The sequence below is a fragment of the Sebastes umbrosus genome, chromosome 6 (genome assembly GCF_015220745.1).
Source record: "Sebastes umbrosus isolate fSebUmb1 chromosome 6, fSebUmb1.pri, whole genome shotgun sequence".
Classification (NCBI taxonomy): Eukaryota; Metazoa; Chordata; class Actinopteri; order Perciformes; family Sebastidae; genus Sebastes; species Sebastes umbrosus.
The window spans coordinates 7,510,663-7,535,981 of record NC_051274.1 but is presented as its reverse complement, the minus strand read 5'-3'; the positions used below and the strand labels follow the sequence as shown (position 1 = coordinate 7,535,981).

The following is a 25,319-nucleotide window of genomic DNA, read 5'->3' as shown; positions in this document are numbered from 1 at the left end:
CACACACCTCATACCACCCAGATTTGTTTAACTGAGCTATACTGCAAAGTATGAAGGATTTCTTGACACGGGTAGTCCGCAAAAGCGGCACACTGTACCTCCGTCCCTCCGGCAACAACTCATATTCACCATAGAGAGGTTGTGATACATCACTGAGGATTTCCCCGCCCTTTCCTCACCGCTCGGGACTCACAAAGCAGTGTCCAACTGTGTTATTGTTGACAAGCTATCTTGCTAGACATATTCACCATCTTATTACGCTTGTTCTTAACTACAGGCAGTGAAAAATACCAGGCATAAAGCAGCAAGTTAGAATGCTCTCTACACAACGATAAAAAAGGACCAGTATGTGTTAAGAGACGACAGATATATCTGCTGAAAGCCTTCTAGGCAGCTTGTAAGAAGGCCATTACAAAGAGACGGTGCAAGGCAGAACCACCAAAGGATGTTATGACCTACCAGTCTGAGGTTCTCTTATTCCTTGCTGGTTTAGGTGCTGTCCTCCTTTGTTGAGCTGCTGTGTATTTAGCTGACTGCAGGTAGACGTCCAACTGGAGGAGGTTAGACCCACAGCAGGCAGACTGGCTGTAGCTTTAAGAAAACAGAACATAAGAGATTTTGTCGTCCTTTCCTACTGTCAACTAACTGTTAGTTAACTCTTGTGTCAACAGGATGCCGTGAACACAGATGAGATAAGCCCTCCATATTTTGCCATGTTCATTTGCCCGGTGCTGTTTCTTGTCTGGAGAATGTACGATATCATTTCAACACAAGTGTAGTGGCGGAGATTGTACTACAGTATGTCGTGGTCTAAAACCTGACTGCTGTGCCCTGAGAATACATCTATAGTCAAAATAAGCACATAGTCGTCAACCAGAGATTCAAGGATCTTAACAAGGGGGCAGATTTAGATAGACACAAAACAAATATGAAGCAAACAGAAATAGTAGGGCCAGTCTCTGCCTGCTGAATCCTCTTTGTCATGATGGAAAACTGTCCCCAAACTTAATTTATCTGAATCTGAAGAGCATCATTTCAAACTGAATATATTAGTTTGGGACAGAAATCCAATAAACTTCATGATTCTAGTGACACATATTTCTGCCCATGATTCTAGTTCACCTGCCAATTTCACCAATGTGAGGATTTTCTGTTGTTCCCTGTCTTATATCATTGTAAACAAAATATTATCATTATAAATTCAATATCTTTTTGGGGTTTTGGACTGTTGGTCGGACAAAAGAAGCAATCTGAAGATGTCATTACTGACTTCAGGGAGTAATGTCCATTTTTCACCAACTTTATAGACTCACATGATTTGAAAAAAAGAATCTACAGACTATTAAAACATATTTGCCGATAGTCAGAAACATTTCTAACATATAACGAAGAGTGCAGTGTTGGGTTGGGATGTTTCATACCGCTCTGGAGCATCAGTGCTTTCTTCTCGTCGGCAGACAGTGAGTGATTAGGTTTGTATCCGCAGCCCCGCCCAGTCAGCTCCTGGCATTTCTCATCAAACCTCATTTTATGATGTGGGCGAATAAACTGGTAGAGGCCTGTGACACAGAGGCTGCGTTATCAAATAGTGGCAAACTTAACATGGGAAGACAAACACACACCGTCTGGATGGTCAGGCAAAAACAAGTACTAATACATATCATCACTATTATTTTGTGCAATATTAGATCCTGATTACTTGAGTATCATAGGAAACAAAATGGGTTTATTAAACTTACACCATTTGAAACAGACAGTAAACTGAATTAACTTCACACTATACTACAGAAATGGATACTCGGAGCGCTATGTACCCCCAACTACGTTGTCGCGGGGGTATAATAAATACAGTGCACACTAGGGCTGCCCCCTACGCATTGATGGTTAGACTCATCCGTTGCTTACAAATGAGTGTAAGTATATATGTGCAGGTTGCCTAAAATACCTCGCAGTTCACCAAAGCAGAAGGCTTACCCCGGAGCAGACTGTGAGTATTAGTGTCCTCAGTTAAGACAGCTGTCTCAGTCAGCAGGACGTCCAGGTTGTCAGCCTTCTTGTAGGTCTGCAGAGCCTGTATGATGCGGTCAAAGTTGCACCGACTCAGTGACTTCTTCATCTCCGCCAGGATATTCTTAACTCTGCTGGATGTTCCTTCCCCAGAGACCTCCTCCGGCAACCGCGATTTCTTGGAGGAGAAAAATACACTGCACTGCTTATATTTGCAATGAAAAATACTTTTTATAGAAATAAAAATCCAACAAAAGATACCTGCAACACCATGAATATCACAAAATCAACAGCAACCATGCACTTAGTTGGTCCTGTCTTTAACACTACACTGTTACACCACCACAGACGGATGTCAACACCCTTCCGTCTAAAACGGATGCAGTTTTAACTTGTTAGACTGACACTTTTAGAGTTTACTCAGTGTAGCTGTCTGTACCAGCCACTTCACTCGGGCTTTCTGTGTGTAACTGCCACCCAAAGCATCTTTTTAGGCTCAAAGTACATAACTGTGTATTGGGTGTGGAGCTCTGAGTGCACAGCAACACCGCGGCAGCCCCAGTGGAGGCTCTTAGTGGTGTAAAGCATCTAAAAAAACAGCAAATCTAACAACACCAAAATATAGTGCTTAGTGTTTTTCAATGTAATATGTACCTGTTCTAGGACCAATTTGATTTTCCGTTTTCCTCCCCGCAATTCATCATCCATCCTCTTGTCACATTGAAGAGACAGTGTGGACAAATGGTTTGCCTTCAAAAGAAAAATGTTAAATGGAACAGGTGAGTACAGTCCTCTTGGAAATACTAAACCATTGTTGTTTCATGGCATAACACACATCAGTAATAGATGTACTGACCCACTTCACACATTGGCTATTATACACAGTAGGATTCTCACTGCAAATGGGACTGTTCCAGACATTTACCACAGTAAATTGGCTGTTGTGTACACAGGTCTTCTCTTTTCCACAAAGCCTCTCTTTGTGACATGTACAAACTAGAACATGTCTGAAGCCTAGTTGGACAGACCACAGTGTCTCACAGGAAACAAGCTACCTTCTCTTCTCCCACAACGGCGTCATCGTCCTCTCCACTGCAATGGTCCCCTCGCTCCAGAGCATCCAGCAGGTTGGCGGGTCTCCTCTGACTCTCTTGCACCTCACACTCATACTCAATACAGATCTTGGCCATCCCATTGGCTCCAGCGTGTTCATCTGATCACAAACACCAGACAGCAGGTAACAAATCAATGAAGGACTAGCCTTTCTTCTAGGCTTGGGCAGTATCTGTTTTTTCATAGCTTCCTGACATTTCACCGCGATAATAGCCTAAACTGAACACACGCTGCCCCGCTTATTCCAAAGCTATAACACTACTGATAACTTCATACTCGCTCACTCCCTCTTTCTGTCTCTCCATCGCACACTCGCTAATGTTACGCTGTCATTTTTAACGATTTTGAAATCAATTTTTTAATGCCAAAATCGATATATTCGCTTAATTTGAGTCAATGCAGAGGTAGAAGGAAGTTACCGCTTTTATTGTTGTAGTGTGAGTAACGTGACGTCATATCCGCTCCGTATCCTTCAACCAAAACAAACCGCAGCGAGCCGAAACGAGAAAGTAGAAAACAGCGGAGGGCCTGCGTGGATACGACCTGCACCCTCACACATTCAATCCAACGTGGTAAACACTACACATCCAGTAAAGTATGGAAACACTTTGGGTTTTACACATTGCAGGAAAAGCAGAGCTAGACATCACGGCTAAAGCTGCATGCTAACTCTGTCACGGACAGGAAACGTTATCGTATCGCGGTAACGTGCGGTCAAGCCAGCCGTCACTCTCATCTCCGTGGTCAAATGGACGCTACAACTGTAGAGCACCCATATACTGTCATTTACGTTAAATGCATTCAAACGGCCCCGATGGAGCTGACCATGGATGTATAAAGAGAACGGAGCTGACGAGAGAGTTAGCAACGGATGTCCGGTTTTAACAAAGGGAACTGTATATACAAAATACATATATAGAAATAAGATTGATTGGATTATATTCACCAGGAGTATAAAACATTATTAAAACAGTCCCCTTATAAATTAAAAAGAAAATATCACTAATTTTTGAGGGAAATGTCTTTGTTCTTTGATTTTTGGGTTGCTGGGAAACAAATGTAATAAATGATTCCTGACAATGACTGATATATTTGACTTCAGGACATCTCAGACTACATACATGCTGAAAATCAAAAATGTTTACAGTAATAATTTAGATATTTTCCAAAGCAAAAGTCCCTAGAAGTGTGTGATTCCTCTTTTTCCCATGGTCTAGTGTTAAATAAGTTAACAAAAATTGCAATAAATCGCAATATCGAATCGCAATACGAATCGGCACCCAAGTATCGTGATAGTATTGAATCGGGAGATAAGTGTATCGTCCCAGCCCTACCGACGATGTCGACACACCAGTGGGCTGAACGGAGATGATATGCGGGTGGTGGTGGCAGACTGGTAGTTGAATAAAATCATTGGGCTAAAAAACTGCTTTTGTAGTTTGAAGAAGACTAAACCCAAAACACTCAGTCGCCATCTTTCTGAGCTCAGCTGCCTGTTACACCATACCGACCTCTGGTGGCGCGTACTGTGGACTACAATACATCACATCATCACAGCATCGTAGGAAGCGGAGCATCTGGTATATCGTAATACCGCCAAAGCCTACTTTCCTCTGTGGATTTAAAGAAGGGCGTGGAAACACTGCCTTTAAGTTTGTACTCACTGAGTCTCCTCCTCTTCAGGCTGGGGAGGTGGGCGTCCAGCACCTTGGCCTTCTGGGTATGGGAGCTTTGGGAGGATGAGCAGGAAGTGATGGCAGAGGACTGAGTGTCTGGTAAACACACTGTCCCACAGCTCTCTGCTGCAGCCTTCTTCTCTACCACAGGCCTCTGGCACATTCAAACACAACCGCAAACAGTCAGTACAAGCTGACAAATTAAACTGGAATCAACTTCCATAATGCAGAGCCAACACACAACCAGGATCAACTAAATAGTTAATACAAGGACTTGTAGCATGTTTGTGTTCTGTGTATGCTAGAACCTACCAATTTCTGTGCAACCCTGAAGAACTGAGAGAGGTCACGGATTACATTCCCAAAGCTGCCATACAGATGCACATAAGGCCTGACCCATGATGGAAGCTGAGCCCTGGCATCAGAGCTTCTAAACCTGTGGGAAAAGTCTCGTTAATCTACATCATGTTAATCTACATCATGTTATTTTAATATCCAGTCAAGTTATTCTAAAACACGTTATTTATCTAAATCATCCACCTTCTTCATCACATTGTTACCTCGGCTTGGGCTTGAGACTTAAAATGTTTAACAGAAAGCTTGCGTTACAAACTGGAAATGTGGAGTTTGAAAGAAGTGGGCATTTAGGAGGCAGGAACGGATGAATGAAAGCTGCTATCCAGTCACACTGTCTGCTGTGAAAAGGGTCTGAACCAGGATTCTTTTTCCACTGTTTGCTTAAATCTGACTTCTATTATCAGTTCACTTTAGTAGTTAATCTTTATTTCATGTGTTTTTTCCAAATTAATATATTACATTTTGAATTCAGTTATGATTTTTTCATTGACAGCGGAGCTCAAGGATGATTTTCATAGTTCTACTTCTTGGAAATATTTTGATTCTGCTTTCAGTTGGGAATGTGTGGGCAAAAAAAGAAATCTCCCCCAAATACTGCTGTTTTGCCCGGGTTATTTATTCAGCAGTGGGTGGCAAAACCTGCTAGTCTTTATAGTCCCAACACGATGTCTTCAAATTTCTTGTTTTGTCTGACCAACAGTCCAAAACCAAAAGATTTCCAGCTGTTACTAGGATGTAAAACAGAGAAAAGCAGCAAATCATCACAATTGAGTGCTACTAGTGAATGATTGGCAATGTTTTGCGTGAATAAATGACTGAAAAGATTCAATGATAATCAATATAGTTGCAGATTAATTGTCCGTTGATCGATTATTCGCCTTATTTCATGTTTCAGGTCTCTTAAATCGGGGCTGCACGGTGGTGCAGTGGTTAGCACTGGCGCCTCACAGCTAGAGGGTTGCAGGTTCGAATCCGGCTTGGGACCCTTCTGTGTGGAGTTTGCATGTTCTCCCCGTGTTAGCGTGGGTTTTCTCCGGGTACTCCGGTTTCCTCCCACAGTCCAAAGACATGCAGGTTAGGTTAATTGTGGACTCTAAAATTGCCCGTAGGTGTGAATGTGAGCGTGAATGGTTGTCTGTCTCTATGTGTCAGCCTTGCGATGGACTGGCGACCTGTCCAGGGTGTACCCTGCCTTCGCCCAATGTCGGCTGGGATCGGCTCCAGCCCCCCCGCGACCCCTAACGGGATAAGTGGTTGCAGATGGATGGATGGATGGGTCTCTTAAATCACTTCTTAAGAACATCTGCTCTTAAGAGTGGTTCTCTTGTCATGACATGACTGGTTACAGATGACTGACCTCTGATCACACAGCAAGATGGCTCCATAGTCCTCCTTGTGGCGAATGACTCTACCGATGGCCTGGTTCACAGCTCTGAAAGCCTGCTGTTTGTACCATTCCTGCCCAGACAGGTACTGTACACACACACACAAGAAGACAGAGACAGAAATAAGAACAACCACGATAAGATTGAGCCACTAAAACAACATCAAGCCTTTTCAGTGAAACTCAGTAAGCAGTTTCCGCTCACCTTCATCCCAGGAGTTTTCTTTCGACACATCTCATCCAAGAACTGCATCTTCAGGATGACTCGAGGGTCCATCTTTGGAGGGAAAGGAAGGCCAGTGATGATGACACCCCGACCAAAGGTGTCTGCAAAATCCAGTCCCTCGCTAGCCTGGCACAGGAAGACATTTATAGAAATGCTGTGAGAGGGAAGCATTTGTGTAAACTTAGTAGGAGGGACACTCTTGCTTTTTTCGAATGAAGTTGAATACTGACGGACCTTTTTCATTCATTCACATCTCGTGTTAAAGTAAGAGACTAACTGAGATATAACAGCTTTCAATTGCAGTTGATGCTGGCACAAAGATGGTCAGAGACAAAGAGAACAATAGAGCTTAACGGCGGCAACGAGAAAAAAGATGGACAAATCTTATTGTACACATTTCTATTCTTAAATATGGTCATGTGGTATGGAAACCTGAACGTTAAGAATACATTTAAATGGTAATAAATATGGCTGATAACATTATAGGAATGGACAGACAGTAACCTCACCTTTCCTCGACACACAGCAAAGAAGGACCCCCCTTTGGATGCTGGATCATTGACTTTGTTGTAATATCCGTCAATGATCTGAGAACAGACAGAGAGACGAGGTTAATTGTTATCAGTTCTCACACTGACAAGCCCTTTACATACATGTTACCAATGTTTTAGTTTGTGCCAGGTTTCTTTGAAGGAACCTATAAATTGTCCAGATGGAGGTTTCAAAGTCATGCATGTAGGTAATTAATAAAACCACACTCACCTCAGTAAAGGTTCCCTTTCCTTTAGGTTCAACAAACATGGGCTTCACGTTCTCAATGCGATCTGCATGTCCGTTAGCCTGGTGGAAGAACACACACAAACACTGAGTCTGATCTTACATGGCAACGCTCAATTCAGAAATCATTTAATAATAAATACATCAACAACAATGCTATATAATATAATGAGAAGTTTTCCTACAGATGATCCTGCTGAATTTCCACTTACTCTCCAGAAGTCCAGGGTTTTTCCCATTAAAGGGAAGGAGGGAAAAAACACTAAAAGACCATGGGGAACCACACGGCTCAGGTTGGCTGAGGAGAGAACACAGCAAGCAACACATTCATGTGATGATCGAGAAAGATTGATCGAGAAATGACAAAAGAATCTCACACTACAGGCACAATTAAAAACGCTGGGAGAAAGCTAATGAGCCTCCTCTGTTCAAATAGGACATTTTCTGGTGAAATAATGAGTTCCGTTTAGTTACCAACAAACAATGATGCTGAGAAAAACATGACTTCAGAAACATGTCTGAATAAAAACATGTCTATATTGTTTGATCTTACCAACAGTGTTGCCTAAAGATGCCATGTTTTCTGGAACAAACCTGTCACAGATGGGAAGATTATTAGTTTCATTTACATTGTCACAGCCAGACGGTAAACTATCTACAGAGTACTATTTTACTATTAAAATCACTGCTCCAAAGGCAGAGTCACGTCAGGACGGTGTGCCAGATGTACACATACAGTACGACATGGTTTGGATATAAGGAGATGGATATTTCTATGTAAAAGACAGGAATGGGTTTAGAAAGCTCAGCAAAACAAATCAAAAGAAAGGAGGAGAAATTTGTTTTGTAAGACTTATATTCTCACGTCAGAATATCAAACTATACAACAAACAATCTGCCCAATATATTAGTAACTCGTGAGTCATGTGACTTCGCTTGTACCAATACAAACAAAAAAAGATTCACAGCGTGGTACTGCGGTTGGCGTATGTCACTTGTTTGTTAACTACTCGTTGATAAAAGTGTAGAAGCTTGTCTGTAGAACAGAATACGAACCTTCTATCAAATGCTGAACTTAACTGCACCCCGTCTGGGCCTCGCTCAATGATGCCGACGAAGATCTGGTCCCGCTCAATCACGTGGCCGTTCTCCAGGCTCACTGGGAATTTGCTACATCAACAGCAAGAACAACGCACATTGGGATCAAGAGGCATTATTCTTTCTCCAAGTATTTAGTTTGTTGATAAAATCACCAACGTGGCACGCTGATCTGAGACGTCTACTCTCAGCGCAAAGTACCAAAATACCAATGACTCGCTTTGTGCTGCCTCACTTGGATGGCCCTATCGTCCCATCTGTGCACCAAAATACCATACAGACTGGCAAAGCAAATATCATGCTCAGGAAAATACCAAACTGAGCGCTGCTTGCGCTGGTCATTTTGCCTCCACAAAAATGGGACCCGATGTCTTTTCATGCCGATCTGGGCGACATCCCCTTATCAAGACATATAAAAACAGAAAACTGTGGGGAGTTGTGTTTAATTCTTCCTGGCCGCCACAGACAGAGGAATTCCAGGGATTACGTACCATCTTTAGCAGTCAGATGGATTCATAGTCACATACGTTATAGGGGTGTAAGAAAATATCGAGAAAAAAAATCGAATATCGCGATATGATGTTTTGCGATACTGTATCGATTCTCAAAAACACTATTTTTAATTAATAGTTTACAGTTGAGTCAATACTTTATTTAATTTGCAAAGAGATGTGCCCTCTCAGCATATGTGCCCTCTGAATGTAGTGCTATGATGTTGGATGTTGGGACTGTAATAAATACAAATGCAGATCCCACTGTTCTGAATGTATAAAAAAAGTCAACTTTTTTACTCAGATTTTATGCCTATGGCAGTATGTTCTTTATACTATGACAGTTTTCCTAAAATTCGATTTAAAAACAAAAATACCACTACTTACAGTATCGCAATATATTCAATCGTAACCCCTGTATCATGATACGTATCGTCAGATTCTTGCTAATACACAGCCCTAATATGTTACTCTTCTTTGAAAAGAGACTGTGACTGACAGCAGTAGCGGTAGTTTACAGTGTTTTAGGGCAAATCTACCACTCGTATGTGCACCTCTGTAGGTAAAATGAGCTTTGAGGAGCGACGGGAAACTTACATCCTCATCTCAGAGGTGAATGAGGACAGGGGAGAGAGGGTACCACTGGTCAGAATGATGCAGCGAACACCTTGATTCACCAGATCCTGCATGCTGTAGCCAGGAGAGAAGCACCAGTAACTCAGAATGTTGCCTACGAGGTGCAAAGAAAACACATAAGGCCCATTAAACCAGGTTTACTCAGAGTATGGGCAGAGAAACTTCCGACAAACTAAACTAAAACTTATGTCAATATGTCATGGCGATATGGTCATTAATTCATTTTGACACTAGTTAAATAGAGGACATTACATTTAGTGTTTAGTCTTGGGGTAGATTTCATTTGACACTCTACACAAATAGAAAAAATAATGATATTCAGATCTAACTTTTCTAACTCCGTGTCTGAAATGAAGACTGAATAAGGGGCTCAATGATTCCACAGCTGTAACTGTGTGCACACTGTAAGCCAGTATGTCACAGGCTGTTTATTATTACCTTGTTTCTTTGATGAAGATGAAGCCCACACATCAGTGCTCTGTGTTTTCTTTTGATAACTGGTGTCTCGATGGATATGAACCTGAGCCAAACAGACAGATATGACAGCTGGCATCACTGTAAACATAACTAACAAGTGTGTGGAGATGCACAATCATTTCCATATGGCCACTCAGAGCTTTTAGTGAACATGCACCTTAAAATGAGCCGTGTTGGACTCCATCAGCTTTTGTTTGTCCTCTTCTGTTGGTTCACCACAGAACACCAGCTACAAGAAAAGGAAAGAAAGGAAGAATTATTGTTGCTGCTGCAGTAAACTGACTTACTAGCTGCTAATTAATGCAATGGATCAATGATGTATTCTATCAATTTGGTAAAAATGTGTCAGGTGCAATGTACAGCAGCAAACCTGATAATCTATTGTCGACATTTTGGGGAAAATATGCTTATTTGTTTTCTCCCCAACGAGTGAGATGAGAAGATCAATATCCATCTAACAACTCAATCTCTTCGTACTTCTGTGCAGTCTCTCTGGCTATAGTGCAGGTTGTCAGATAGAGTCGAACCGGCGACAGGGTCAGACCCGAGGCTCATTGATGCACGTGGGGAGTGAAGGCTGGCCCGTGTTCTCTGAGCCAATAGAAGAGCTACGGTAGCTCAGATTGCTGAAAAAGTGAATGCTGCTTCAAATAGAAAGGTGTCAGAACACACAGCGCATCGCAGTTTGTTGTGTATGGGGCTGGGTAGCCGCAGACCGGTCAGGGTGACCCGTGCTGACCGGTGTCCACCGCCAAAAGCGCCTACAATGGGCACGTAAGCATCAGAACTGGACCACGGAGCAACGGAAGAAAGTGGCCCGGTCTGATGAATCACGTTTTCTTTTACATCATGTGGATGGTGACGAGTTTGAGGTGTTGACTCTGCCTCCAAATTCTCCAGATCTCAATCCAATCGAGCATCTGTGAGATGTGCTGGACAAACATGTGCGATCCATGGAGGCCCCACCTCGCAACTTACAGGACTTAAAGGATCTGCTACTGACGGCTTGGTGCCAGATACCACAGCAGACCTTCAGAGGTCTAGTGGAGTCCAGGCCTCGACGGGTCAGGGCTGTTTTGGCAGGCAAAAGGGGGACCTACTCAATATTAGGCAGGTGGTCATAATGTTATGGCTGATCATTGTAACTTCCCCTTAAAACCATAAACTGTTACAGTTCTCTTTGTGCTTCTGTAGATTAAACAAACAAATAAAACATGTTAATCCGTGACTTTAGGTGTATTTTATACCTTTGGACAGAGCCAGGCTAGCCGTTTCCCCCCTGCTTCCAGTCTTTATGCTAAGCTAGGCTAACCACATCCTGACACGAGGCTGATATACAGCTGAACAGCTCAATCTCAGGAATAAAGAGTGTAAACAAAGTGTATTCTAGAAACGATTCCTTTAACTTGTATCATACCTGTATGATATTAGCCAGCTTCTGCAGTCCACCTGTGTTCTGGAATATTCCTGGCTCTGATGAGAAATGTGTCAGACATTATACAAATTACTACACATATATCCTTCTGTTTTGTAACAGGGTCTGTATGATGAAACCAGCAGCCGGTGTCATCTATTACATCCCTTGTATATGTGGTATGAAGGGAAATGAGATACCATCTACAAAATCTACATCACATGGTGGACAGCAGAACATGTAAAGCAGCATTTATTGACACACACGATTGTACATAGCCCAGCACAATGTAGTGAAAATTCTGCATTTAACCCATCCTAGTATTAGGAGCAGTGGGCAGCCAGCTACTATACAGTGCCCGGGGAGCAGTTTGGGGGTTTCGGTGCCTTGCTCAAGGTCACCTCGGCAGTGCCCAGGAGACGAACTGGCACCTCTCCAGCTACAAGTCCACACTCCGGATTTGGTCCGTGCGGGGACTTGAAGCGGCGACCCTCCGGTTCCCAAGCCAAGTCCCCACGGACTGAGCTGCTGCTGCCCCCAAAATATAATGTAAATTAAGTGACGTGTTAAAAGATATGAAGAAGTGAAGTCATACTGACGTCCTGATAAGTGTCCAGTGATCTGCTCCAGAGCTTCAAACACAGCCGTCTTGCTTTTGTAGGTCAGGTGGGCTCTCTCCAACAGCTCATAGATGAAGCTAAGACGGACAGAAGACGCGTCGTTTTCAAAAATCCATATTCAACTAACTTTGTGCGGCAAAGTCAAAAGGAAGATATCCACTGGAGTCTTATTGTAATCATTTCAATTTGTGTTGATTATGTTCACAGTTCGTTTCATATTTTTTACCAGAAACTAAATTCCAGTGACAGGAGTTAACCCCAAGTTAGCTTGGCCCTGGAGCAGTACGGGAGTCTCGCCTGTGCCTTGCAGACCACAGTCTGGAGGCTGAAGTAGCATGTTTTAGAACCAGCAGCCTCTTAGGCCCTGTTCAGACCTGGTATTAACATGCGTCCTCAGTGATCGGATCACAAGTGGACAGCTTTAAATACGTCTGTTCACACCTGGCATTAGAATGCGTCTCCAAGTGTGTCTCCAGTGACCACTTGTGATTCGATCTCACCTCCCCGCTCTATATGTAAAATAATAAACACGTAGTAAACACGTGGCTAATACAGCAGACGTTGTGATGTAATATTATATGAATGTCAGTAGTAATATCCTACATATTCGTAAATTCGGGTACATTTTATTAACATTTTTATAACATCAAAATTTAAGGTTATTGTACCGGCGGTCCCCGGAGACCTCTGCGCCGTCGGCACTGCTACCTTTGCCAGACAACAGCGGGGTATAGAGCTTCAGAGAGCCGGGGATGAGAGAGAGCGAGCGAGCGGATGGGTGTCAGCTCCGCGCAAAGCAGCGGAATAAAAACACCAACACATCTCCGACAGTATGATAATAATGCACTTCCTGTGCCTAGTCTGAAGATATGTAGCCTATAGATAAGATATATTTTAATAAAACACAGTTGTACCGACAGAATACAGTAGAGCACAGAAGACGTTCCCATGCTGCGAGGCAGACGAGCGCTCGCCTGTCTGTCTGTTCACCTGAGGACGCAGAGACCCGCTGATCCCAGCAGGACGTCAGTTGATAGGTGGTCCTTAATGTGGCCCAGGACACATTCGCGTACACACTACTAAATGAATGTGGCCATATGTGGCCCAGACCACCTCTGAATGTGGTCTGAGAGATCAGATCTCAAAGCGTCCTCAATGCGTCTTGAGTGCGTTCACAACTGTACTCACTGAGGACGCATGTTAATACCAGGTCTGAACAGGGCCTTACACAATTGTGTAAAATAAAGTCACTCCTTACCCTAGCATCACACAGATGAAATGAGATAACATCCATCCATCCATCTGTAAACACTTATCCTATTCATATAATTTCTTAAGCTGATCCCAGCTGACATTGGGCGAAGGCGGGGTACACCATGTACAGGTCGCCAGACTATCACAGGGCTGACACATAGAGACAGACAACCATTCACGCTCACATTCACACCTATTGGCAATTTAGAGTCAACAATGAACCTAACCTGCATGTCTTTGGACTGTGGGAGGAAGCCGGAGAACCCGGAGAAAACCCACGTTAACACGGGGAGAACATGCAAACTCCACACAGACGGGCCCCAGAATGAGATAACACACGCCGCCAAATCTAATTACAATATACGTCTAGAAATATGAAGCCTTTCTTACTTCATTTCATGTCCTATTTTACATCATAATCCATGTCTTTTAGTTTATTGTTCAGTACAAAGAATTTATAAGAGGCAGGCGACACCATGCTGACAGAGAACCTCACCAGTAAATGAGAACATTTGTTTTAGAAGAAGGGTTAGACTGAAGGACTGATCCATTGACACACACAAAGCTGTTAGTAGAGCAAAAACCTTGCGATCCACTACCACACTTTCACTCACATTCCAGGTTTTGTGATGCCTTTTTCACTCGGAACTTCATAGGAATCAATGGCAGCTTCCAGATCCAGAAGTATCTCTGTCAAAGCAGACAAAAGCAGTTTGTAAAAAATCCCACAGGACATTGACTAATGACCAAGTCTTGTCCATGAGATAGTAGCGGTAAGTGTTCAAACAAGGCTTAATTATCTTCTTCATAGCTTTAAGAATACTTACGTTTGATTTTAGCGATGGTCTCTAGATCTATTTTTAAACCTGAAACAAACAAAAAAAATGACGTGCTGAAATTTACGTACATGTACTGTAAGGATAGATTTGATTTGATGACATTGTGTGCAACCTCATAGGCATTCTGACCAGTGTTGAGGGATGCTACATTGAAGTCTTCAGTGACAGAGTCTCCATGGCTGGCTTCTCTAGCCTGCTCCACCAGCAGCTTGTCCACAGCATTAATGGCTGAGGTTACATCATAGGGAGACAGGTCAAATGATGTGGATTCTTCACATGTCTTCTCCTGCAGACCACAGAAACATCATCAGGTGGCATTCTGCCCCCCTCTGAGACTCTTACGGGCTCAAGAGTCTGCAACCCCCCAGTAAAATTAAACACTACATCATCAGATTTGTACGGTTTGTAACTCCACTCCAGTGGTGTGCTGTTCTGCCCCCACAAATTGTTTTATGTTGCTTTAGAGACACCTAGTGGTGTTGAAATGTATTGTATTTGTGTTCATGTACTGTATTTAACCCTCCTCTCTTGCTGTAGTCTGTCCCTTTTGTTTCTGGCTACGGTCGAAAAGTCAAAAAATTTCGTCCTAACGTCTTTTCCTAACCACTTTTCCTTAACCTCGATGGAAAACATCATGAGGTCAAGGAAAGATGTGAAGGAGAATTCAGAAGGACTAAGGAAAAGACAACCGGGGTGTTAAGAGAATCCGACTGCACTTTCACTAGGCTCCGTAAATATGATGCAACGGCGGCGGATGTTAGTGACGCACGTCTGCCGTAGTGAAACTAAAATGTTCTGAAGATGGACTACAAAAGGCGCCGATTCCCCCCGTGTGTTGTTAAATAGCTCTTTCAGTGACAGGCTGCTTCACCTCCGGTGTGTGAAAGAGAGACACCACAGGTCCTTCTGCTGCTGGGACACTTTACATCAACATATAATAAAGGATTATCTGACCTAACATGGACAACCGGTGAAAAATATCACTTCATTACCAAGGTTGGAATTAAATTAAACAAAGGAATATATGATAAATGTTGATGCTAACTAGTCCTGCAAGCCTCATGATAATGGCTACTCATTTTTCTTATGTGATGGCTATATGCTAAATTTGAGTTGTATATTCATGTATATGGGCAGTTTGGCGGGGTTTCACCTTGTCCCACAAGCTCTTTTTTTCCCATCCTTCTTACAACCAGTTGTCACTTTCTGTGTGCACAATTGAGTGCAACATAATGAATGTCTTTGAGAAAGTTTGTGCCGTTATCTCCATTTGGAGGTTTAATCACCTTCCAGTGTGGTCATTCAGAGCAACTACATCCCAGGACAGAGTCTTACCACATTGTGAGCTTCATCAAAGATGACCACAGCTCCGTTAAGCTCGATATTGTGCGCTCTGCGGCTCTGTGGAATAAAGGGAAAGAACAAAATACCAGCATTTATTTGGATATGTAGTGAGAGGGCCAATTATCAAAGTACTTTATAATGCAGTGCAAATCATCATCAAGCAAACCCTTCTATACATGCAATATCTTTATCAGTGCTGACAGATAAGGTCTAATTTAGGACACTTATGCTCAGTGTGGTCTTATAATGTACGAGACATCTTGAGTTGTGGTGGTACTACTAGAGTCAACAGGTAAAGTCCTACGCTAAACTATGAATCTATTCCTACGAGACAGACGGAGGACGATAAATCCAGCGTTAGTTTGATCACTGTCAGACATGACTTATCAAGAATTTGTTATTATTACCAGAAGTGGACAGCATGCCCTTGTTGTGTTTGTGTCTTATTTTCCAACTGAAGGTGATAACAGATGTCACCTGATCTTTGAAGTTTATTCACAATGTCTAGTTACTTTAAAGTACTAAAGCAGGAAATAAGCTCCGTCTCTTGATTCACAGCAATCTGTGAGGCAGCTCACCTTCGGATCCAGCAGGTAGTTGTACGGCATAAAAATGATATCTGCTTGCTGCTTCAAGGAACGGGAGATGTAGTAAGGACACGCCCTGCAGAAAAAAATGTCAACTTTGAACTGAAATGTACATACTGCATGCAAAAAACTAGGATTCATTCTACTATCCCTGGAGGGAAACTGGTCTTTGACGATGAAGGTGCAAGCACAAAGGACATAATGTCAGAATATTGCTTCTAGAGCAGCAACAGCAATATTTACAACAGCAAAGTCACTATACTGTATAAACTCGTAAAATCTAAATAAAACGAATAATAGGGGTGTGTATTGGCAAGAATCTGGTGATACGATACGCATCATGATACAGAGGTAACGATTCAATATATTGCGATTTTTTTTTAGATTCACACCAGTTTCGAATAGGCAAAAACAATAATTATATACTGCATGCAAAAAACTACATATTTTTTGCCCCAAACTGCATGTGATTATCATAAAGTGGGCATGTCTGTAAAAGGAGACTCGTGGGTACCCATAGAACCCATTTACATTCACACATCTTAAGGTCAGAGGTCAAGGGACCCCTGTGAAAATCGCCATTCCAGTTTTTACTTGCCAACATTTGGCGTAAGTTTGGAGCGCTATTTAACCTCCTTCCCGACAAGCTAGTATGATAGGGTTGGTACCAATGGATTTCTTAGGTTTTTCTAGTTTCATATGATGCCAGTAACTTTACTCCACGCCTGCTACAACCTCCAAAAGATGGAATAGCAGTCAGGATTTTTAAGAGGTTAATAAAAAAATCAATACAGCGTTTTGGAGAATCGATACAGTACTGCACAACATAATCCCGCTATACTCATGAGTATCAATATTTTCTTACACCCCTGACAAATAATATTCCTGACATTAAAACACTAAGAATAAAGAACAGAGAAATCAGTCACTGTGATTCATCCTGTCTGATGGGGATTCACTGCCTGGCAGGTAGCGCTGGTAGAGGGAGGAGGGGCTGCCGTCTCAGCCAGACAGTCTACAAGAATGTGCTAAATTTATAGATGCATTGCAAATTAGGCTTAACAGTTATATATAGACAACTTTCATTTTAGATTGTCCATAACAATTAGCTATTAGCCTAATTAGTGTACTATGGCTCATACACACCAGAGGTGAATGGACAAAACAGTTGAAAAGATTGTTTTTCTGCATGTTTATGCTCTGCTGTCCACTCTGTGTGTGCAAACACCGACAGAAAGCAGAGGAGGAGAGAGACAGGGCGGCACTCGCGACAATAAATGGCACCAAAACCAACCGACCCGCTAATGTCTCTCCCTGGTTTCTTCAAGAACCGAAACAAGAACCCTAAAAATATTTACATAATAATTTAGAACCAGTTACAAATCAGAAACGGATTCTTTGGGATTTGTTGGATTAAACAAGTTATTTAAGGAGCTCAAGTTGGGTTTAGGAAACTGTGATACTTTCAGTATTTTCTGACATACAGTCCAAACGACTGATTGAGAAAATAATCGGCAGATAAATCTTTGAATTTTTTTTTGATCATTTTTTGGGGCTTTTTTATGCCTTTTATTGAGAGTGATAGTGATAGTGGTGAAATGGGGAGAGAGAGGGGATGACAATGCAGAAACGGCCACAGGTCAGATTCGAACCCTGGGCCGCTGCAGCAAGGACTCGCCTATTTGATACATGGGGCGCCCGCTCTACCCGGTGAGCTAACCGGCGCCCCTAATCGGCAGATAAATCAATAATGAAAACAATCATTAGTTGCAGCCCTACACTCCACACACAACTATTCAGCAAATACCATGCATCAGCTGTTTCATTGGACTTCCCTATTAGTGAAACACAGGCCCTGTTCAGACCTGATATTAACATGCGTCCTCAGTGATCGGATCACAAGTGGACAGCTCTAAGTACAGGTGTGAACGCACTCAAGACGCATTGAGATCGGATCTTTCAGACCACATTCAGAGGTGGTCTGGGCCACATATGGCCACATTCATTTAGTAGTGCGTACGCGAATGTGTCCTGGGCCACATTAAGGACCGCCTACTCAACTGACGTCCCGTTGGGATCAGCGGGTCTCTGCGTCCTCAGGTGAATAGACAGGCAGACGTGAGCGCTCGTCAGCCTCACAGCATGGAAACGCCTTTTGTGCTCTACTGTATTCTGTTGGTACAACTGTATTTTATTAAAATATATCTCATCTATAAGCTAAATACTCTACAGACTATCACACTAGGCACAGGAAGTGCATTATTATCATACTGTCGGAGATGTGTCAGTGTTTTTGTTCCGCTGTTTTGCACCGAGCTGACACCCGCCCGCCCGCTCGCTCTCTCTCATCCCCGGCTCTCTGAAGCTCTGTACCCCGCCGTTGCCTGGCAAAGGCAGCGGTGCCGACGGCGTGTGCGGAGGCCCACGGGGACCGCCGGTACAATAACCTTTTATTTTGATGATTATAAAATGTACCCAAATACACAAATATGTTGGATATTACTACTGAAATTCCTGTAATATTACGTCACAACGTCTGCTTTATTAGCCACGTGTTTACTACGTTTTTATTTGCATATAGAGCGGGGAAGCGAGATCCGATCACAAGTGGTCACTCAGGACGCATGTGGAGACGCATTGTTAATGCCAGGTGTGAACAGACGTACTTAAGCTGTCCACTTGTGATCGGATCACTCGGGACGCATGTTAATACCAGGTCTGAACAGGGACAGACAAGTAGGTGAATACATAAATCCCACCTATGTTTGTTGCCGAATTTGACCAAGTCTTCCACGTCATGGATAGAATTCACCAAGTCTTTGTCAGTGCTCTTCTCTGAGGAAGAAGAGATGAAAATTAGGACTTGTAAAAGGGGAAACGAGTAGTGTTTAACAAACAGATGTTATGTCATTGCCAAAAGTTCTAAACACGTTAACCCCATCACTGCTGGAAAAACAGCACCCACAGCTGTGTGATGATCCAGTGATCTTACTGTGGTCATGATATTGATGTTTAAATGTTCCGTGTAATTCTGCTACATGGATGTCGTCTGAGGTAGTCCATCCCATCTGCTCATTATAGTCATTTTGTGTTGCCTCACTGATATCTACTGTATGTTGTGTTAAAAACATTACCTTCAAAGTTATTGTAGAAGACACATGACCTGGTGGACACTTTTGATCTGCACATATGGATCTGAAAAACAGGCAATTGCATGGATACCCCAAATTCACAAAATGTTCTCCCAGCTCACTGTTGGTGCTTAGAATCTCAACAACACTTGAGCTTGAAAACATCGACAACACATCAGACCGGCACATATGGGTAATTTGCAAAAAGTCAAGGCCGCGGCCCTTTTTAGGGGATAGAAAAACCGAAGATCCCATAGATGTCAGTGCAATTTGACGTGTGTTTGGACTTTAATTTTGACAAGTTTGTATGCATTCATTTCTTGTTGAACAAAATTTTGTTTTATACACATGTCCAATAATTATTTTGCATGGCCATGACAGCCTACTCTGGATGACGTATTGCCGGTCTGATGTATGAACTGGGAGAACATTTTGAGGAGTTGGGGGGGGTGTCGGCATCTTTTAAGACAGTTAAGCTGACACCATTTTAAGACACTTACAGCATGAACACACCAGTGTTGAAATTTGCTTACCTTGACGTGGTGACTCTCCTGACGCATCACTTCAGGGTTGATACACAGCTGCTCTCTTGATCCCAGCACACAAACCTTTGGCCTGAATGAGCAGAGAGAGAAAGAGAGAAAGAGAGAGAGAGAGAGAGAGAGAGACATTAGGGTTACATTGAGATATGGGTTTACCAGAAATGGCCTAAAACTCAGCTCATCTGTGTTGTACATGAGGAAAAGGTACTGCATTGACAGAAGGCCTCTGATTATTTAGCTGCATCTGCAGAGAAACTTTAAGCCTTTAAGTCAATGTCAAACATTTTTAAGGTGTTTAAAGATCAGTAGATCATCCAAATAACAGTATCGGCAGTTTTTCCCCTATAATATAATTGTACAGGCCTGGCATGTACAGTTATCTGTTTCTAATGCCAAAAATAACACCAAATATCCACTCCAGTGTTTCCCCTATATTCATTCTGCAGCGTCCGCCGTGAGTCCATGAACGAGGCAACATTGTCGGTAGCCTACCGGTTACAGACAGGCTCGGTAGAGAACGATACCCTTACGTGCTGACGGATTCTGTGTTTTTGTGTTTTTAGCAGAGCTTGACCACAGAATATTGGGTTGAAAGATATCGGTGAAGCTGTTTGCCCTCATTGTTTTCCGTGAAGTTTGCTTAAAGTGATGTAATGTAGTCCGGTACGTTTTATGTGGAGTGAGCGTTGCACTGGACTCAGTTTAAAAAACAGCCTTTTAAATGCTACATTGTTTGTTAGCAACCAGTCACAGGGTAACTTAGAAGGCAGTTTTGACCTTGTGTGCTCCGATTAATTTGGCATGCATTTAACACACCATTCATAATTTAGTTTTAATGAAAACTCATCTCCTGACATTTGCTCCTGATGTTCTTCACCACTGGTTTGGAAGAAGGAAATAACAGGAGATACAAGCGAACAAGCTTAAAAGTGACAGATTTTCTTTTCAGATACTGTAAGTGCTGTGGATCTAATGTATGCCGATGCTGATAAATATTTGGAAAAGCTTACTAAGCTAAAATATTTGGAAAAGCTTACTAAGCTAAAATATTTGGAAAAGCTTACTAAGCTAAAATATTTGGAAAAGCTTACTAAGCTAAAAACTTTAAAGTGTTAATTTGAGAACAGAATTTGGTGTGGTTAATTGTGTTAAAGCTGATTAACATCCAGATTTTCAGTGTTTAAATGTCTCATACTGGTCTAAAATGTTGTTTCTAAAGTTATCTGAGCCGACCCTGACAATAGTAAGATAGATTCCATGAGAAACCACCATGCACATCAACATTCATCATGCGTGATCAAAGTACATTTTCTAACATCTTGTACTGTTTAGAAATGACATAGTTTACCTGTATGAAGTGTTCTTTAACTCACTGATAACCTGTGCCAGCTGAGTGTGTGTCCTGGATGCGTATATGATCTTGGGAACATCGGTGTAGTAGGCTGAGAAACAATAACAATACACAATAATTACATTATATTTCATATTATTATATTTCAGAGTTACATGAGTACCATAGAGATGTAGTGGTCGGTAAGCTCACAGAATCAGAATAGGAATAGAACGGACTCTGAAGTGTTTACCGTGGTATTTTGACTAGGTCAAAAGAAAATGGTGATTGTTGTTAGTTGTTATGGTGACAACACACGTCAGTGGGGCCGTAAAGTATGGCACGCATTTTTACTCTGAGCGGAGGTAGTCACAGAGCTGAATGAACGTCTGTTAAGGCCAAATCCTACTTTCTTTCTTACTTACTTGTAAAAAGGGACAGCCGGCATGGCAGGACTACACGATCACACACACAAGAAGGCGATGCTGTCGTTTTATACGTCACACTGGCATTAGTGAGTCTATCACCTGCTGTAACTCGGTTTATAGTAGGGTCGACTCTCAAGTCGATTAGTCGACTAATCGGTCGTTTTGGTCGTAGCTGACTAAGATTTCTTTTGTCGTTTTTTATGCCGAATGACTTATTTCCCAGAATCTTATGAGCACATCTCTGGTAAACACAAGATATGAAGTGGTGCTTTTTTGTGATTCTTCATGGACAACCCTAGTTTATATGCAAGTTCGCCTGCGACAATGGTTGCAATGGCAACGGTACACATAAAATTGTCCGCAGCTCTGACCATCCTGCTACATTGATTTGAATGGAAATGTCCATTCTATTTCTATGGGTCAGCTGTTGTTTCTCTATAATGGAAGTATAGATGGAGTATAATGGAATGACCAACTGTGTCCCTTTGATGTAGTGCAGCGTTAAAGCACCCAGCAATGACAGACATAACTGTTTATTATGGCTTTACTCAGACCTGGCAGGATAAAGCATTTACAGATAGACTGTTTAAAATGCCTGGTTATAACTGGCACCTGCTGCACAGAGGGAGCGGTGACACTACTGAAGAACAGCAGTGAGTTGTATCACTGATGGATTTAAAACCCCCTTTTTGCCATTGAAGCCTTCTGAATGACCATCATGAGTGTGAGGTAAACTTGCCCCACTTCTCACAGTGATTAATTTCATCATTTATTAGCAAATTCTTCTGCGTATTTTATAATGTTCGACAGTGCCACGAGCATAGAATGACAACATGTTCAGTTGGGACTCCTGTCCTATTTGCTCACATGCTGTCTGTCAAGTGTTTTGCTGGGTATTCATAATTTCATCCGTGCAGTTCACACGAATGAAACTGAAAATGTAGAGAGGGAGTGCAGTTCGGAATATTCCTGTGGTTTACAAGGTTTTTTTTTTTTTTAAAACCTCTTTTCCCCACATGATGTGATGATGTGATATGATATGAACATACTTGGCGTGTCCCCGTCTGTAGCAGCCGTCCCCCAAGATGACAGGGGTGTGTTTGGGAACATCTCCTCCCCGCCTAGCCTCTCTGTTATTTTGCGGGCAGAGATCGTGTCCTTGAAGTTCTCTCTCCAGGCCAGGGTGGCACACAGAAGGCACAGAGTTTTACCGGTGCCTGTGGGACTCTCCAGAACCCCATTCACCTTCTGAAACAAACAGGCAGACATGTACACTTATGGGCTGTGTGCATTGGCAAGAATCTGGCGATACGATACGTTATCATGATACAGGGGCTTACGATTCAATATATTGTGATATATTGCGATACTGTAAGCAATGCAATATATTGCGAACAAATAATAAAAAAAACCAAATCAAAATGTGCATACAATCTGTGTAAAAAAATGTACTTGTTTTATGTAAATGTATGCATTTGCATTTATCAGTCCCTGTAACATCAACATCATAGTACTACTTTGAAAGGGCACATATCTTTGCAAATGAAATAAAGTACTGACTGAGTCTGAGCCTCTATGTACACTGGTTTCATCTTTGGAGAGAGCATCTGCCAAACTCTGTGATGTGTTCTTGCTTATCAGATGGATGTTTAAAGGTCCCATATCGTTCTCATTTTCAGGTTCATACTTGTATTTTGTGTTTCTACTAGAACATGTTTACATGCTGTAATATTAAAAAAAAACTTTATTTTCCCCATACTGTCAGCCTGAATATGCCTGTATTTACCCTCTGTCTGAAATGCTCCGTTTTAGCGCATTTTGATGGAATTGCAACAGAATTGCGTTGCCAGGCAACAGCTTGGGTCCATGTGTACTTCCTGTCAGCTGATGTTATTCACATACACTGCAACCAGGAAATAAACTGGGACTCATTTAGAATGTTTACGTTTAAATCTGTGTAAAGGGTCTAAATATTGTATATTTGTGACATCACGAATGGACAGAAATCCCAACAGCTTGTTTCAAATGCAGAGTTTCTGAATACGGGCTGTGTGTATTTCCCTATGGATTGAGCGTTTCGATACTTTCACAGTATTTATATAGGACTTAAGCCTGCTTTATAATAAAAAAAACATGAAAATCTCACTTTTTTATAATATGGGACCTTTAACTCCTGACAGAACAAGGAAGATGTTTCACAAATCAAAATCTTTATCATTCTGCCACCTGTTGATCCACCAAGCTGCTGTTATTGATATAAAATATCAAACTTTGCATATGGAGTTTGTTTGAGTGGAATATTATTATGGGAGTAAAGACTTTAAAAAAAAAGTTATCCAGAGTTGATTGGAAAAGGCAGCACCATCATACGTCTATCACACAATGTACAAGATGATGTAACTCTCTGTCCATACAGAGTAACTGTAACGTTAACGTTACACCAATACAGTGAATGATTTCCACCTGAGAAACGTTACAGAAACGGGTATAATAACCCATGACAGTACTCATTACATTACCTTCTGCAGACACTCAATCACTTTGCTCATGTAGTCCTTCTGACAGTCATATGGAGGGAAAGGGAACTTCACAGTGACTCCGTCCAGAGTGAGTGACGTCATCGTGAGTCTCTGAGCTCAAACCAGCAGCTGCATTAACTAACTAAAAGTTACGCACACACGTCAAAGGCTTCGTAGCTCCAGCTTAATTGTCAAACACTTAAGTGGTGAAGTTACCAGATAATACTGAATGCTTTGGCCGCAGTGCTAAGTTGTCAACGTTACCGCAGACCTGCACCACTCACTGAACACTGGACATGAGTCTGATCAGCCTGCTAAACTTGCCGCCAGCTTTCCGCTTTCAGTCCAGTGCGCATGCGCACTGTAACTACGTACCTCTGATGCATTCAAGTACTCACAGAATAATGGACATTTGTGTGTCTCCTCTAGCCTAATTCAGCAGCAGCATTAACTAACATAGTGCTAAAAAATGATATTTGAATGATATTTAATTTTGGGTATAAGAATAATGTATGCATGGTCGGATGCTGTGTATTGTATATATGTATATATGTCTATATAGATAGATAGATAGATAGATAGATAGTAACTTTATTGATCCCGAGGGAAATTCAAGTTTCCAGCATCCCAGTTCCATAGTGCAAAACATGTTAGTAAAAAGGCAGTAAAAAAGTTAGTAGTGCAAAGTACACAAAAATATACCGGATATAAAAATTACAAGGAGATGAAGAAAACTGTTAAAACTGAATATAGTGCAGGGTAACAGCTGTGATACACGACTATTAAAAAAAGTGAATATAGTGCAGAAGAGACTGTTAAAAATGAGTATAGTGCAGGGTAACTCCAGTAGCTTAGTCTAAAAGCTTAATCTAATATGTATATATGTATATGTGGTATGCAATGTGCGCATGTAGTGCATTGTGCGGTGTATATATGTATATATATGTATATGTGTATGTATGTGTGTGTGTATGTATGTATATATTGCATGTGCATATTTTGCTCGTGCGCACTGTAACTACCTACCTCTGCTGCTTCCAAATACTCACAGAATAATGGACATTATATG

The 25,319-nt window shown here is 41.9% G+C and overlaps 1 protein-coding gene across 5 annotated transcripts in view; it reads right to left on the bottom strand.

Annotated features, from left to right (window-relative positions):
• Positions 1-24,604, bottom strand: part of rtel1 (regulator of telomere elongation helicase 1) — a 27,841-nt gene extending 3,237 nt beyond the window's left edge. For 2 of the 5 annotated variants that reach the window (XM_037772250.1, XM_037772255.1), the window contains exons 1-30: positions 24,251-24,602; positions 22,781-22,979; positions 21,322-21,415; positions 19,965-20,046; positions 19,435-19,495; positions 19,060-19,135; positions 16,292-16,376; positions 15,705-15,770; positions 14,499-14,655; positions 14,358-14,396; positions 14,145-14,220; positions 12,256-12,353; positions 11,660-11,715; positions 10,400-10,471; positions 10,204-10,285; positions 9,727-9,859; positions 8,597-8,710; positions 8,094-8,134; positions 7,753-7,838; positions 7,526-7,603; positions 7,273-7,350; positions 6,743-6,889; positions 6,511-6,626; positions 5,109-5,232; positions 4,785-4,950; positions 3,063-3,220; positions 2,662-2,757; positions 1,975-2,185; positions 1,422-1,559; positions 460-591 (exon numbers count right to left, since the gene is read on the bottom strand). In XM_037772250.1, coding sequence (XP_037628178.1) covers positions 460-591; positions 1,422-1,559; positions 1,975-2,185; positions 2,662-2,757; positions 3,063-3,220; positions 4,785-4,950; positions 5,109-5,232; positions 6,511-6,626; positions 6,743-6,889; positions 7,273-7,350; positions 7,526-7,603; positions 7,753-7,838; positions 8,094-8,134; positions 8,597-8,710; positions 9,727-9,859; positions 10,204-10,285; positions 10,400-10,471; positions 11,660-11,715; positions 12,256-12,353; positions 14,145-14,220; positions 14,358-14,396; positions 14,499-14,655; positions 15,705-15,770; positions 16,292-16,376; positions 19,060-19,135; positions 19,435-19,495; positions 19,965-20,046; positions 21,322-21,415; positions 22,781-22,979; positions 24,251-24,352 — 3,163 coding nt within the window. In that variant the 5' untranslated portion in view covers positions 24,353-24,602. Of the gene's footprint in view, positions 1-459; positions 592-1,421; positions 1,560-1,974; positions 2,186-2,661; positions 2,758-3,062; positions 3,221-4,784; positions 4,951-5,108; positions 5,233-6,510; positions 6,627-6,742; positions 6,890-7,272; positions 7,351-7,525; positions 7,604-7,752; positions 7,839-8,093; positions 8,135-8,596; positions 8,711-9,726; positions 9,860-10,203; positions 10,286-10,399; positions 10,472-11,659; positions 11,716-12,255; positions 12,354-14,144; positions 14,221-14,357; positions 14,397-14,498; positions 14,656-15,704; positions 15,771-16,291; positions 16,377-19,059; positions 19,136-19,434; positions 19,496-19,964; positions 20,047-21,321; positions 21,416-22,780; positions 22,980-24,250 lie in introns of all 5 variants that reach the window. The other 3 variants (XM_037772254.1, XM_037772253.1, XM_037772251.1) reach the window with 3 other exon arrangements.
• Between the last annotated feature and the right edge of the window lie 715 nt (positions 24,605-25,319).